Source organism: Mesoplodon densirostris, chromosome 13 (assembly GCF_025265405.1).
Source record: "Mesoplodon densirostris isolate mMesDen1 chromosome 13, mMesDen1 primary haplotype, whole genome shotgun sequence".
Lineage (NCBI taxonomy): Eukaryota > Metazoa > Chordata > Mammalia > Artiodactyla > Ziphiidae > Mesoplodon > Mesoplodon densirostris.
The window spans coordinates 12,434,371-12,450,218 of NC_082673.1; the positions used below are offsets into that span (position 1 = coordinate 12,434,371).

The 15,848-nt window shown below is 36.8% G+C and overlaps 1 protein-coding gene across 1 annotated transcript in view; it reads right to left on the reverse strand.

The window, feature by feature from the left end:
* Positions 1-519: 519 nt before the first annotated feature.
* Positions 520-15,848, reverse strand: part of VCPIP1 (valosin containing protein interacting protein 1) — a 28,134-nt gene continuing 12,805 nt past the window's right edge. The window contains exons 2-3 of the mRNA XM_060116072.1: positions 15,017-15,103; positions 520-5,339 (exon numbers count right to left, since the gene is read on the reverse strand). Coding sequence (XP_059972055.1) covers positions 4,471-5,339; positions 15,017-15,103 — 956 coding nt within the window. The 3' untranslated portion in view covers positions 520-4,470. The remainder of the gene's footprint in view (positions 5,340-15,016; positions 15,104-15,848) is intronic.

Here is a 15,848-nt window from a genome sequence, read left to right on the forward strand (position 1 = left end):
ATTTATTACTCAAGTGTAATATATACAGCAATCACAAAATCAGAAAATAATGGATAACAGCCAGTGCTTTAGGGATGGTAGAACATCTATACTATTTTATTGAGCAGTTAAAGCACTTGCTATTTAATTTTTTCTAAATATTTACACTATTACACTTATTTTTTACATATTCTTAATAACATTTCCCTCTAAAAAGCAGACTCTCCATCCAGCTCTTGGCACTAATTCTTAAAGTCAAATAAACCTGAAAATACTGACAACCTTTTCAGTCCTTTATTGCTCTACCACAGGCATAAAAGCTCAGGAAGGGACTTGTGCATTCTAAAGAAAAGTATGCAATACCTTAAAATTTTTAAATACTAAGTAATTGATACTCACAAGCAGATAACATCAACTAAAACTTTTTTTTACTAGTTTTCCTTTTCTTTTACAAGAGAATAATCATTGTATTAATATTATACTAAAAAGCATGTAGACGCCATAATTTAAAAAGTTAAATGTCAAATATACAAGTAATGGCATTTTCTCCAATAATTCACAATTTTTACAATTTCTGCTATTTTGGAGCAAACATTAAAATTCTCACAATTTAAGTATCATTAAATATGAATTGAAACACTTAGCATCTCAAAGAATTATTAAGAATGGCAGAACTTACAATTAACTACAAATCTTACATTGGTGATATAGCCCCTTTTGTTATTTCTTAAGTAAACATTCTACTGTGGTATGTTTTCAAGTGAATAGTTCTGGTTTGAAAAATTAATTATATTGAGAAGAGCCTTGAGGTTATGCAATTTTGTTAAATTACATGATAACCTGGAAATGTAGGATATATCTACCCCAACTTACTTTAGAGTATGTATCTCACTACTACTGTTATAAGAGGTGATTTTAAATTCATATTAAGATGAGTGGAGTTTAATCTGATTTTGCAAAGGCTTTTATGAAAATCTTAATATGGAAACCTTGTTTTGAGAACCATGAATCTCTCAATATCTGCTCTGCAGTATTTTTTGTCTGGGCCAATTAAAATTCCTGTTTGAAAAATGAAGACCAAATGGTATTGATATTCTGAAATAAACATTTTATGATATTGTCACTATATTGACCAAAGCTTAATTAAACACAGAAGTTGTAAGTTTATTTCATACTTAAAGGTTGGTTAGTAGTGAGGTCTAAATTTTTTAGAGAAATGTTCACTAGAAGACAGTTATTAGTAGGTAACTACATAAAATAATACTGTTATAAACTTTGCAGTTAGTAGCTAACATGTGATGTCAGTACAATTCTCAGAAACCTGTCATTAGTATGTGAGTTGCTAGCAAGTGATCTTCCCTGAGGTAAGAGACAATAATGCAAAAGTTTGCTAATTTCCAATAAAGTTAGATTCTTAAAAATAATGGCAATAAGGACCTGTGTGGCTGAGAATCAGATACATTTCAGATTGTTATCTTAATTGCAAGCAGTAGGCTTGACTGCAAAAATGAAACTAAAAATCATCAGAAGATATAAAGCAAGTTTCACAGTCAATAGCACTTGCTAGGTTTCTCAGGTCTTGAGCTTAACATTTTCCAATAAAATACCTGAAATATAGTGAAAGGAGGGGAAATGGGCCGTAGGCTTGCTCTTTAACTAGTTCCTGAGTAACCATTCCCTTGGAGTTCATTATATTCTAGCTCATAATATTTGACAGTGTCTTGTTTTCTTCAATTTCAACCAGTTTCTCACAACCAGTATTCTAGACACACATCATCTTCAACTCTACCTGGACTTTGGGTCATATATTCAACCTTGGTATGACTAACTATAAAATGGATTACTGAAGAAAAAATATACAATTATACTTCAATTTTCAGTTAAACACTGCAAATAGAATTTAACTATAGGACTGAATTAGAGTTATAACGTTACATGTAGGGCTAAGAAAATATTTCAACTAATTTATGATCCCTAGGTTGGACTCAAAGTTGCAGATGTACTGGTAGTACTAAAATGGTAGTACTAAAAAAATAATCATTCCTATAATTATGCATTTGATTATGATAACCATATGGAAGGGCAAACGATGATAGTCAAGAACTTAAAGAAATTCTGCTCTAAAACTTTTCTGTGAAGATGATACCTGGCCCACTTCTCAAAAACCATTAATTACTGCAACCAAGTATCAGCTGATCTAAAATAACTTCAAGAAACCTGACCATTCTCAGAATCGAGCCTTTTATTCTTTATCAAGGGAGAAACCAAACTATTATTATAATGTTCACACCTAACCAGCTTCTAAATAGCACTGCTCTGGCAAGAGAAATTAGTAGTGTTGTCAGAGATTAGCCTGCCTTCTAATGTTCACAGGTGCGTTCTAGTTTGACTAAACGCAAAAGTATTTAATAGGGAGATAAAATGTGCATCTGATATTTTTATTTATGCTATGAAATTATATTTGTCAGTTATTAACACAACACACCAAGCCACAGGTGAAGAAAATATTTGTTAAAAGGTGATTATATCATTTACCTGGAAGCAATGAATTCGTTTGTTAACCAGTTTTCCTGTATTTAAACTAAAAAATGTATGTGGTGGTGGAGGGGCAGGAGGGTGTTCAGTGGCTGAAAAAACCCAAAAATAATTATAGTGGTTAGTGATATTTGTAACTTTTAATTTAACACACAGAAGTCACCTGTACTAACCAAATGGGAAATATTATTTGGTAGCTGCAGTTCTTTATGCAAAACTAGTACATAATATAAAAGTTCTAAAATTTCCTTATATTTAAAGACATAGAGAAAGGTATCTGAAAGTAAATTTAGAAGAAGAATGGAGACAGAATATGGTTTTAAAAATGTGATAATGTGATAAAACTAACCCAAATATGTATCTTGCTCAGGTATCACCTGCAAAATGTCTAGAGTCTCCATTCTTTCCCTATTCAAAATAAAGTAGTTAACTTAATAAGTAGATTCAGTCAGAGATACTTTCATAGAAAGAAACCAAAAACTCCCTTATTTGGAAACACAAGTTAAAGTTCTGTCTATATTCCTTATGAATCAGCAGGCTGACATTTTTAAACACCTGATAATATAATTTCTGATGTACATTTTCTTGAAATGCAAACGGTTCTGCATCTGTTAATACGAGCAAACAGAGACAGCCAGGCTTTGAATGCTCTAGATAAGAGATTGTATTAACATACATTTTATCTTTCATCCATTCAAACTCAACTTAATTTCAGTGAACAGAGGAAAAAGATGGATTAACGTGTACATTTCAGAATTCAGATTTGCAGAATAGGATAAAATAGTGCAATACCAGTCTCAGGATAAACATTCTTTAAGGAGTAAACATGAAAGCTGCTTTTTGAGGAAACTGGCACTAAAGATTTGATGAATACACTATTTAAGCAAATGCCCGGTTGATCAGGGTATGACGCAGTCAAATTTGCATCCAAATCCAAGTGAAGCCAACAAATGAAGAAAACCTTATGGATTCTAAGAAAAAAGGGAAACATTTTTGGTTCAAAGGGGCTCCAATACATTTAGCATATACAAGCTTAAATACCATTGATCAAAATTGTAGAACAATGTAACTCATTCATAAAGATAAATTCTTATTTATAAATGCTCTGTGAATCTGACAAACTCGGAAAATGAGAGATTACTGCTACCATTATTTTTATTATTTTCTACCACACTTTGCAATCAACTTTTCTGCAAGATTAAAGGACAAAAATTTGGTAGTACTTGACCAGGCCAGGATTCAAAATAATGGTAACATATTATCAACAACAGAGCACACACTTGGCTGTGTTGGCTCAGACAGCAACATTACTGAATCACACTGACTTTATCATTCTAGAATAGTTATCTTCCCCTAGCCTTGCTCAAATCAGCAAAATGTTATATCATTACACTACATTCTCAAGATAGTTTCACCAAGAATATATATCTCTATGAATGTGTTCATGTTCACAGAAGTGTCAGGATCCCAGTGTCTAATATATCCTTTTATGAATTTCAAGATACAATTTAATTCAGATAACCTTCAAATTTACATAAATCCTTTGACACGCTAATAAATATGTGGAATGGTTACCCTGATGACATCAACATTAGCAAAATCTTATTTCCCCCCAGCCCTAGGCTTTTCAGAAATCAAACATATGTAGCAAGAGAATTTTCATGTTTTAAACATTAAGACTTTCATGGAATTAAAATTACAATGAACCACATATATGGAAGAAAGTCATCTCAGCGGATCTAATAACTAATTTATAGGAATTCAGCGCCAGCCTGGGCAGCAGTATATTAAAAGCTATTGCCAATCACACACTTGCTATCATGCACTGAATAACAAGATATAATCTTTGAATTATATACGTACAAGATTTTTAATGACTAATCAAGTTATGTGGCCCAGCCAACAAATATTACATGTTCACAATAAACATTCTGCCTTTATTAGCCTCTAATTAAATCAAGAGTGATCCATTGGCTCAGTTGTGTTTGTCAGCTCAGCATCTTGACTATCCATCTCTTCAGGCTCCTCCACGGAACTTCCCTTTTGTGCTTTTGACCTTGTAGCAAATGCTGCTCCCAGTGCCTCTGCCACACACCCATCAGTTGTTTCCGTGTTCAAATTTTCAGTGCCACCAGTTAGAGAAAAAGATTCAGGTAAGCCAGTCTGAAGACTCTCAGGTTTCACAGAAGAACTCACAGCTTCGACTTTCCTTTGAGGAAGATCAGACGGTGACTGCTCTGTACTCTGATCCCGCAAGTGCTTGTCCATCGATGCCTGAATAGAAGAAACCATTTCCTGCAATTTTTTTCGCTGGGCCTCAACCATATCAGGATCAAGCTGCCTGCTGTCTCTCATTGTAACTACTCCAGGAGCTATTCGAATAAGCTCACTGTTACTAGGAGCAGCTGTGAATACAGAAGGCTCTGTTTTAATGGAACTACTAAAGTGTGTCCCTGTGGTCTGCTTCCTTACAACTGGAGTTTCCCTAGCTCTTGGCTCAAGGTGTGGGGTACTGGATGCAGTTCCTAGAGAATGCCCTTTTCCCTGAAAGGCAGTTACATTATGAAGCTGCTCGGATTTCTTTTTCACTACTCCACCACTACCTAGTTTTAATAAGCCATGTGAGGGACTTGACTCCCTACTTCGTGTCGTAGCCTCTGCTCGAACCTGACTTACAGCCTCTTTGACTAAATCTTCAACATCAGGACCAATGGGGAAATGTCCTGCAGCGTCCACACACAACTCCAGCCTATCTTCAGAAGCATTATAGACAAAGGTTTTGCCAGGCAGATGTGGAAAAGTGCAGTGCTTGCCATCAGCCATACCTGAAGAGAGGAAGAAGAATTTAACATATTAAAATCTTACTTGAAAGGTGTAGTAAAGACAATTACAATGGAAATAGTAAATTTCCAATAATAATTTACAGGTAACAGCTTTCAAAACAAACTGAATTAGCAAACAATTTATTACACTTATTAACAGAATTTAATGCTATTACAAAAAAAGAAATACCACCATAAACCTTAATGTAGTTTCCCAGGGGATTTGAAATATATATATCATTAACCTATCACAAGGTTAGGAAAATTAGGCTTGAAACAAATAGCTTGCATAAGAAAAACACTAGCAATTGTGTTAGTAAAGCATTTGCTTATAGTAAAGCAATAAGAAAATATACTTTCATTTAGTAAAATTCAAATTATAAACTTTAAAAATACCTATAAGGGCAAAGTGTGGTATACATATGTTGCACAGTGTGTTGAATTAAAAATCATAAGTGATTCTATTAAATTACAGAATACCAGAATAAAAGTTTTCTCTGTGCGTATATATGTATTTTTCACAAATATAAAAAGTATGAACTTTCAAAATAAGATACTCCATATTTAAGTAATAGGTGTGGAGGCACATTTAGGAAAGCTAGGATTAAGGAAGGCACTTAAGTATAACTGGAAGAACTGACATTTGGTTACAATAGATTAACAACATCATATTCAATTCAATTCCTTTGAAATAGTTGTACTTCATGTTACAACTCTTATTCCTCTCTGGCAGATCAGAACCACCAAAACAAGAGTGAGTTATGGATGCTCTTCAAATGGCCCAGTGCGATATACTTTCTCACAGTCAATGCAGCAGTAGAGGGTAAGAACTTTAAAGCAGGCTTCCCTTTATTTTCTAGCTGAAGAGTTTGGTCTCACTACATGGTATTTCAACTTTTTATACTTTTTCCAGCCTGGGCATAAAAAAATTGCATGTGTGTTTTAAGCTATCCAATATCTTTACGTTTTAAGTATAGACTCCAAATATGCAAAAATAAGGGTTTTCAACTTTTACGAAACCACAGATTTTCTATGTTTATTTTTTTTTTTATTTTGTTTTATTTTTTTAGAAGCTGACTTCTTCCTCTGCTCAATTCTTTTTTTTTTTTTTTTAGATTTTCTATGTTTAAAAAAAAAATGAACGGGCTTCCCTGGTGGCACCGTGGTTGAGAGTCCGCCTGCCAATGCAGGGGACACGGGTTCGTGCCCCGGTCTGGGAAGATCCCACATGCCGCGGAGCGGCTGGGCCCGTGAGCCATGGCTGCTGAGCCTGCGCATCCGGAGCCTGTGCTCCGCAGCGGGAGAGGCCACAGCAGTGAGAGGCCTGAGTACCGCAAAAAAAAAAAAAAAAAAAAGGAACTTTTAATAATATATGGGTATGTTTATGGCAAAATATAAAGGCAAAAGCAAACTAGTTTAAAATGAATGAGACTGTTAGTAAGTACTATAGAAATTCAGAGAGGGGAAGGATGAGTGAACTCTGGAATGCTTTGTGGGCACTTAGGTAGTCTCTCTCCAGTTTTGCAGGTTATTAAGAATAGTCCCTTCCTCTCTGAAAAAAGCTACAGAGTGGTTCTAATGTATCTTACTGTGAATATTCCAAATAATCAGAGAAAAAAACAACTTCAAATGAACAAATACCATATAGTAAGTTCAAATAAATACTCATTTCAGTGATAAGTGAAAATCTAACGAGAATTTCCTCTTGGCACATTTTTGGCAGAGAGAACTGACAAAAATAGATGTACAAAAATTAAAATCAGAGATGTCTAAATAGTACCTTTCAGAGCACAACCCTTAAATCAGTTTACCTTCTACCAATCCCCTACCTCAGAGATCTGTAAACCATAGCTCAGGAAACAAAGGTAGCAAAAAAGAGAATTTTGAATGGTAAGGCCAGGGATGCCCCAAGGAAAAGCTTTTAAACAATCATTTCAATAAATAACACCTATTGAGCCTCACTATGTGCCAGGAACTAAAGTAGACCCTGAAGATTCAAAAATAAAATGTAATTCTTAGGAGATGGAGATGAGTGTCAATAGACAATTATAATGCAATCAGGTAAGTATAACAATGAGTATAGTACTTATTTCACTAATTATTTGAGGATTATATGAGAACACATGCAAAGCACATACCACAGTGCCTAATATACATGATGCAGTCAATAGTTTTAATTTCTATATTAGATCACAAGGTTTTGTAATCGTTGCCAGGCTGCTACTGTGATGCTTTCCCTTGGCTATCCCTGGAAAGAATCATGGTCCCACACGTTTATCACAGTATTAGTTACAATGAAACACTGGAAACAATCTAAGCTTTCAACAAGAAGAGAAGGGTTAAGAAAATTACAGTCTATGTACCTGACAGAAGTAATATGCAGCTATTAATACTGATATAAATAAGTAACCTATGATGCCTCATTTATACAGTAAAATATGCATGATACAGGAAAATAGCAGGAAACAAATCTAAGTATTGTAATTACAATCATACCAAAAAATGCACGTATAAGACAAGTATTTAGCAATTATAGGTGATATTCCCCATTTCCATAGTTTCTAGACTTTTTACATTATTAAAAACTTTAAAATATATGTTGAAAAATCAATACAAATACTGTGTTAAACAATCATTTAGGTTTTATATAACTTATATAGTCCTTTGAATTTTAAGAATCAAGGTATATTAAAATTTCTATATCATATATCAACAATTCTATTGCACATATACACCAAAAGACATGTATAATAATATTTATAGCTACATTCTTTCTTACATCAAAAAACTGGAAACTACCTAAAGTGCATCAGAACAATGGATGAAGTAATTTAAAAATACCTTTCCAAACATAAAGAATAGGAATATTAAAAGTCTATTTGTTATATTGGGCAATATGTCTGTTCAAATGTAGATATAACCATCTATCTGTTAGGGTGGATTTGAACAAAGTAAGAGAATTATGTTCTTTTCCAATTTTTGGAGGGTATGGGTGTATGTCTGGGGGTGAGGAGGGCTTGTTATGCTTTGATTCTTTGACCACAGGATGATGATAATGATTTGCCACATGAATCTGTCCTAAAAATAGAGGTAACATTTTACCACAAATATCAGACGAAATTACATTTTGAAAGGTAAAATGATTTTCTGATGGTGACCCATTTCAAATGGCTGTGTTATGGTCAAAAATTTTTAAATAATTCTGCAAATAACAGCTGGAATTCTAATAATAATAATAACAACAACAAACATTAGCTAAGTATTTATTAGGTACCAGGCCCTTTGCTAACTGCTTTATGTGCACAATCTCATTTGATCCTAATAATAACCCCGAGATTATCATACCCACTTTACAAATAGAGAAACTGAGACTTAGAAGTCACACAGGAATAAGTAGTAGAACCAAAATTTAGTATCAGATGTTCCTACTCCAGAGCTCTAAACTCCCTCCTAATAAGAATAAATACCACAGGTAACATTTAAAAAATATAACGGCTCTATTGACATATAATTCACACACAACCTACCCATTTTTAAGTGTACAGTTGAATGTTTTTTAGGATATTCAGAGTTGTGTAGCCATCACCACAATCACTTTTAGAACATTTTCCCAGAAAGAAACCCTGAACCCATCAGCAGTCACTCCCACTTCCTCCCCCACCCCATTCCCAGCCCTGATATACTCTCTCTGTCTCTCTAGGTGTGCCTATTCTGTCATTTATATGACTTTTCATATAAGTAAAATAATACAATATATGGTCTTTTGTTTCTGGTTTGTTTCATGTAGCATAAGATTTTCAAGGTTCATCAATGTGGTCTGTATCAGTACTGCATTCCTTTCTATTGCCAAGTAATATTTCATTGTATGGATATATCACATCTTACTTATCCAGTGTCTAAGTTGATAGACATTTGCATTGTTTCCAGTTTTGACTACTATGAATAATGCTATTATGAACACCTGTGTACAAGTCTTTTGGGATTTTTTTTGCGGTATGCGGGCCTCTCACTGCTGTGGCCTCCCACCACCGCGGCCCCCAGGCTCCGGACGCGCAGGCTCAGCGGCCATGGCTCACGGGCCCAGCCGCTCCGCGGCACGTGCGATCCTCCCGGACCGGGGCACGAACCCGCGTCCCCTGCATCGGCAGGCGGACTCTCAACCACTGCGCCACCTGGGAAGCCCACGTGTACAAGTTTTGTGTGGACATGTTTTCATTTCTCTCGGGTATACACCTAAGATTGAATTGCTGGGTTATATAGTAGCTCCATCTTAAATCTTCTGAGCAACTGCCAGACTTTTTTCCCAAGCGGCTGCACTATTTTACATTCCCACCAGGACTTCCTTGCCCACCATTCTTAATATCTGTCTGTTTGATTACAGATATTAATCTAGTGAGTGTGAAGTACTATCTCACGGTGGTTCTGATTTGCATTTCCCTATGGTTAATGATGTTGAGCATCAGTTCATGTGCTTAATGGCCATTTATATATTTTCTCTGGATCCTTTGCCCATTTTTAACTGGGTTGTTTGTCTTTTTACTGCTGAGTTCTTTATATTCTAGATGCAAATCTATTATTGGATATATAATATGCAAAACTTTCTCATTCTGTGAGTTGTTATTTCACTTTCTTGTTGGTGTCCTTGCAGCACAAAAATTTGTTTTTATTTAGCTACATTTCTGTTGCTTGTACTTTTTTTTTTTTTTTTTTTTTTGCGGTATGCGGGGCCTCTCACTGTTGTGGCCTCCCCCGTTGCGGAGCACAGGCTCCGGACGCGCAAGCTCCGGACGCGCAGGCTCAGCGGCCATGGCTCACGGGCCCAGCCGCTCCGCGGCATATGGGATCCTCCCAGACCGGGGCACGAACCCGTATCCCCTGCATCGGCAGGCGGACTCTCAACCACTTGCGCCACCAGGGAGGCCCGTGTTGCTTGTACTTTTGGTGTCATATCTAAGAAGATTTTGCCTAATGCAAAGTCAAGAAGTTTTATGCCTATGTATTCTTCTAAGAGCTTTCTAGTTTTAGCTCTCATACTCCAGTTTTTTTATACATTTTGAGTTAATTTTGTATTTGGTGTGAGGGAGAGGTCAAACTTCATTCTTTTGCATGTGGATATCCAGTTGTCCCAGCCCTGTTCATTGATAAAACTATTCTTTCCCGCATTAAATTGTCTTAGCATCACAGCTAACATTTAAAAAATAATTTCAGGGCCTCCCTGGTGGCGCAAGTGGTTGAGAGTCCGCCTGCCGATGCAGGGGATACGGGTTCGTGCCCCGGTCTGGGAGGATCCCATATGCCGCGGAGCGGCTGGGCCCGTGAGCCATGGCCGCTGAGCCTGCGCGTCCGGAGCCTGCGCGTCCGGAGCCTGTGCTCCGCAACGGGGGAGGCCACAACAGTGAGAGGCCCGCGTACCGCAAAAAAAAAAAAAAAAAAAAAAAAAAAAAAAAAAAATTTCAAACCACAACCAAAAAACTATTTAGAAAATAATCAAGAGCGTCATCCCCACACCACCCACCACAACCCTCCCACACACAAAAACAACTGAGGGAAGTTATTTTCAGTCCTATGAAAGACAGTGCATACTTACCCCAATTACTGGGAGCCCTATCATCAATCATAATTAAATAATAACTTTGTAAAAACCACTAACTGGGGCTTCTCTGGTGGTGCAGTGGTTGAGAATCCACCTGCCAATGCAGGGGACGTGGGTTCGAGCCCTGGTCCAGGAAGATCCCACATGCCGCGGAGCAACTAAGCCCATGTGCCACAACTACTGAGCCTGCACCCTAGAGCCTGCGAGCCACAACTACTGAGCTCGCGTGCCACAACTACTGAAGCCTGCGTGCCTAGAGCCCGTGCTCTACAATGAGAAGCCACCGCAATGAGAAGCCTGCACACCGTGACGAAGAGTTGTCCCCGCTCGCTGCAACTAGAGAAAGCCTGCGCGCAGCAACAAAGACCCAACGCAGCCAAAAATTAATTAATTTATTTTAAAAAAACATTAACTGGTATTGATATATTTTGGAAGGTAGAATGAAGTGAAAGTTGGAAAGTTAAAAAGAAAGGGATGCAAAAAAAGGAAGGGGGATGCTCAGAGAGAAATTTATAGCTTTAAATGCTTATATTGGAAAATAAAAATTTATAATCAATAATCTAAGCTTCTACTTAAAGAAACTAGGAAGTTCAAATTAAACCCAGAGGAAGCATAAGGAAGGAAAAAGTAAAGATAATAGCAGAAGACAAAGAAAATGAAATGAGGAAAACAATGGAGAAAACCTATAAAACCAAAGCTGTTTCTTTGAAAAGATCAATAAAACTGATAAAACATTAGCTGGACTAGTCAGCAAAACAAGAAAGGCACAAATTGCCAATATCAGAAATGACAGAGCTATAGACCTTGAAGACATTAAAAGGACAGTAAGGGAATATTATAAACAACTTTATGCCAATAAAATTGATAACTTAGATGAAATGGACAGATTTCTTAAAAGGCAAAACTAACAAAGCTTATTCAAGAAGAAAGGAATAACCTTAAGAGCAGTCTATTAAAGAAATTAAATTCATAGTTAAAAACCATCCAATAAAGAAAACTCCAAGCACAGATGGCTTCACTGGTGAATTCTACCATTTAAGAAAGAAATAATATCAAAGCTCTTACAAAATCTACCAGAAAACAGAAAAGGAGTGAACACTTCCCAACTCAATTTTCTGAAGCCAACATTACCCTGATTAAACAGTCATTACAAGAAAACTACATATCATTATGCCTCATGAATATGGTCACAAAAACATTCAACAAAATATTAGCAAAGGGGTTTCCCTGGTGGCACAGTGGTTAAGAATCTGCCTCTCAAGGCAGGGGACGTGGGTCTGATCCCTAGTCAGGGAACTAGATCCCACATGCATGGCGCAACTAAGAGTTCACATGCCACAACTAAGGAGCCCACCGGCCGCAACTAAAGGAGCCAGCAAGCCACAACTAAGGGAGCCGGCAAGCCACAACTAAGGAGTCCGGGAGCCGCAACTAAGGAGCCAGCCTGTCGCAACTAAGACCTGGCACAGCCAAAAATAAATAAATAAACAAAAAATTTTTTTAATGGATTATAAAAAAATAAAGAATCCAGCATGTGACATTGGTTCAACAGTCAAAAATCAATCAATGAAGTTCACACTATCAACAAACTAAAAAGAAAGCCCTTATGAGATCATTTCAATAGATGCGGGAAAAGAGCACCTGATAATGTTCAACATCCATTCACAATACTATAAAACCATCAATAAACTAGGAATAGAAGGGAATGTCCTTAACCTGACAAAGGGCATTTCTGAAAAACCTACAGGTTTGAATGCTTTCCGCCTTAGACCAGGAACGAGGCAAGGATATCCACTCTCACCACTCTATTCAACACTGAATTTATAGCCAGTGCAAAAAAGCAAGAGAGGGCTTCCCTGGTGGCGCAGTGGTTGAGAGTCCGCCTGCCGACGCAGGGGACACGGGTTCGTGCCCCAGTCCGGGAAGATCCCACATGCCACGGAGCGGCTGGGCCCGTGAGCCATGGCCGCTGAGCCTGCGCGTCTGGAGCCTGTGCTCCGCAACGGGAGAGGACACAACAGTGAGAGGCCCGCGTACTGCAAAAAAAAACAAAAAAAACAAACTAATACTACCAAGTGCTGGAGGAATACAAAATGGACCAGCCAATCTGAAAAATGGTCTGGAAGTTTCTTATAAAGATGAGCATATACTTACCACATTACTCAGCAATCCCACTCCTAGGTATTTACCAAAGAAAAGTGAAAACATACGTCCACACAAAGACGTGTACACAAATGTTTATAGTGGCTTTATTCATAGTAGCCAAAAACTAAAAACAAACTAAATGTCCTTCAATTGGTTATGGAATTTTTTAAATGTGATACATACATACAATGGAATAATACTCAGCAATAAAAAACAAATAAACTACACGCAACCAGACGGATGAATCTCAAAAGCACTAGGCTAAAAACTGAAATTGACAAAATTTTTCTGTGAAGGGGAAAGCTGGTAAATAGTTTAGGTTTTGCAGACCATATAGTCTCTGTCACAACTATTCAACTCTGCCATTGCACTGCGAAAGCAGCCACAGACAATATGTAAACATGAGTGTGGTTGTGTTCTGATAAAACTTTATATACAACAGGCAGTGGGCCTGGTATGGCTCACAGGTACGAGTTTGCCAACCCCTGTGCTCAATCAAAGAAGCCAGACACAAAAGGTTAAACTATATGGTCCCATTTATATGGTGATATGAAAAAGGAAAACATATAGAGACGGAAATCAAATCAGTGGTTGCCAGGGCCTAGGGGGAGAGGTAAGGGATTAATTAGAAAGGGGCACAAGGCGACTTTTTTGGAATGGTGGAAATATTCTATATCTTGATTGTGGTAATGGTTACGTGACTGTATATATTTGTCAAAATTCACATGCCTGTATTCCTAAAAAGGGTGAATTTTACTGTATGCAAATTATGTTTCAATAATCTTATCTTAGGAAGGAAGGGAGGGAGGGAGGGAGGGAGGGAGAGAGGAAGGAAGGAAGCAAGGCAACTGGCCAGCTAGCTATTCCTTGGTCCCCAATTCAATAAATCAAAAGAAAACATTTTTGAGACAATCAAAAATCAAGGAAATTTAAACACTGACTGGACAGTTGGTGATACCTTAAAAATTACTGTTCATATTTTTTAGATGTGATAATGGTATTATGATTCTTTTTTAAAAAGAAAAAAAAACAGTGCTTACTTTTAGAAATACATACAGAAGTTCTTACAGATGAAATAATGTCTGAGATTTATTTTAAAACAGTCCATTTGAGATGGGGTAGGTAGAAATGTACTGATAATTATTGAACCTGGGTGGCAGGTAAATAGGGGTTCATTACATTATTCTTGCTACTTTTATGTGTTTGAACATTTCTACAATAGCCAAGTTGGGTTTTGTTTTTTTAAGAAGGAAAAAGAAGTGCATGAGAAAGAAAACAAACAAACAAACAAACATAAAATAGAGATTATGTACTTAATATCTACAGAGGTCAGGTAGGTAAGAAAGTGAGATAAGCCAGAGTGATAAAGTCTGGGGCCAAAAGTACTCACATCCAATTTTTGATAAAACACATGGGGTCCAAACATACGCACTGGCAACCTCTCTCTTGAAACTGTGAAGATACAGTTATACGCTTGCACATATCTTTATAAACAATGTATACCCAATGTGAAAAGAGGATAAATGTAAATTTATCCAGAAATTTAGAATCCAGAAAATCCTGAGGTATATAGTAATCATAGTCAAAACACAACGACAAAAAAACACTGTATTATCTGGTTCTGGGACAGTCACTAGCATTATAAACAAATTGGCCTCTAATTTCACAATTTGTCTTTAGTTGTTAAGGATCATATACATAAGTTAAATGAGAAAACAGGAGAAAGAAAGTGATAGGAGATTTTTAGTAATATTATAGCAGAAAACGTAGCTGACCATATCAGGATAATAATCCATCTTAACTAGGCAGACTGATAAAGAAAAATATGTACCTAATATTAACACTGGAAATAGTTTCATAAGAATATTATCTGAACTTTCTTAATCTTAGAATAGCTTGAGTGGAGATATTATCTAAGAATAAAATCAGAAAGCAACTATACCCATGGTTTTCTTCATAATATTGTAGAATACGCCACCCTGCTGGAACATGTGAGGAAGCCCCTTTGCATAAGACCACACATCTTCTCCTGTAAAATAAAGATACAGTATTAGCAACTAACAAGAGAGTTCAACCCAGGCTTGCTTTAATATGGATTAGCCTTGAACAGAGATCGCAAGGCAGATCTCCTAAGTGAGTGATGCAGTCTGGTGTAATACAACATACAGGAAGCGATATGGAATGAGGGAACATGACTGGAAAATGCATGGTCCATCTAAAGATGGCAGCCATTCATAGACATATATACACTACCAAACGTAAGGTAGATAGCTAGTGGGAAGCAGCCTCATAGCACAGGGAGATCAGCTCGGTGCTTTGTGACTGTCTGGAGGGGTGGGATAGGGAGGGTGGGAGGGAGACGCAAAAGGGAGGGGATATGGAAACATATGTATATGTATAACTGATTAAATTTGTTATAAAGCAAAAATAAAAATAAAATAAAATTTTAAAAAATAAATAAATAAATAAAAAATAAAGATGGCAGCCATTGCCAAGTGCTGTCATGGAAAAGTAGAGGCCCAATGTTTCAATATCAAATGGCATTTCAAGAGAAGCCAGAAATCCAGGTTTTTAATGTTTAATTCTCCCCCCTTTTTTTAATGTCTTCTATCTATCTATCTATCTATCTATCTATCTATTTATTTATGGCTGTGCTGGGTCTTCATTGCTGCGCACAGGCTTTCTCTAGTTGCGGCGAGCAGGGGCTACTCTTCATTGCAGTGCATGGGCTTCTCATTGCAGTGGCTTCTCTTGTTGCGGAACACAGGCTCTAG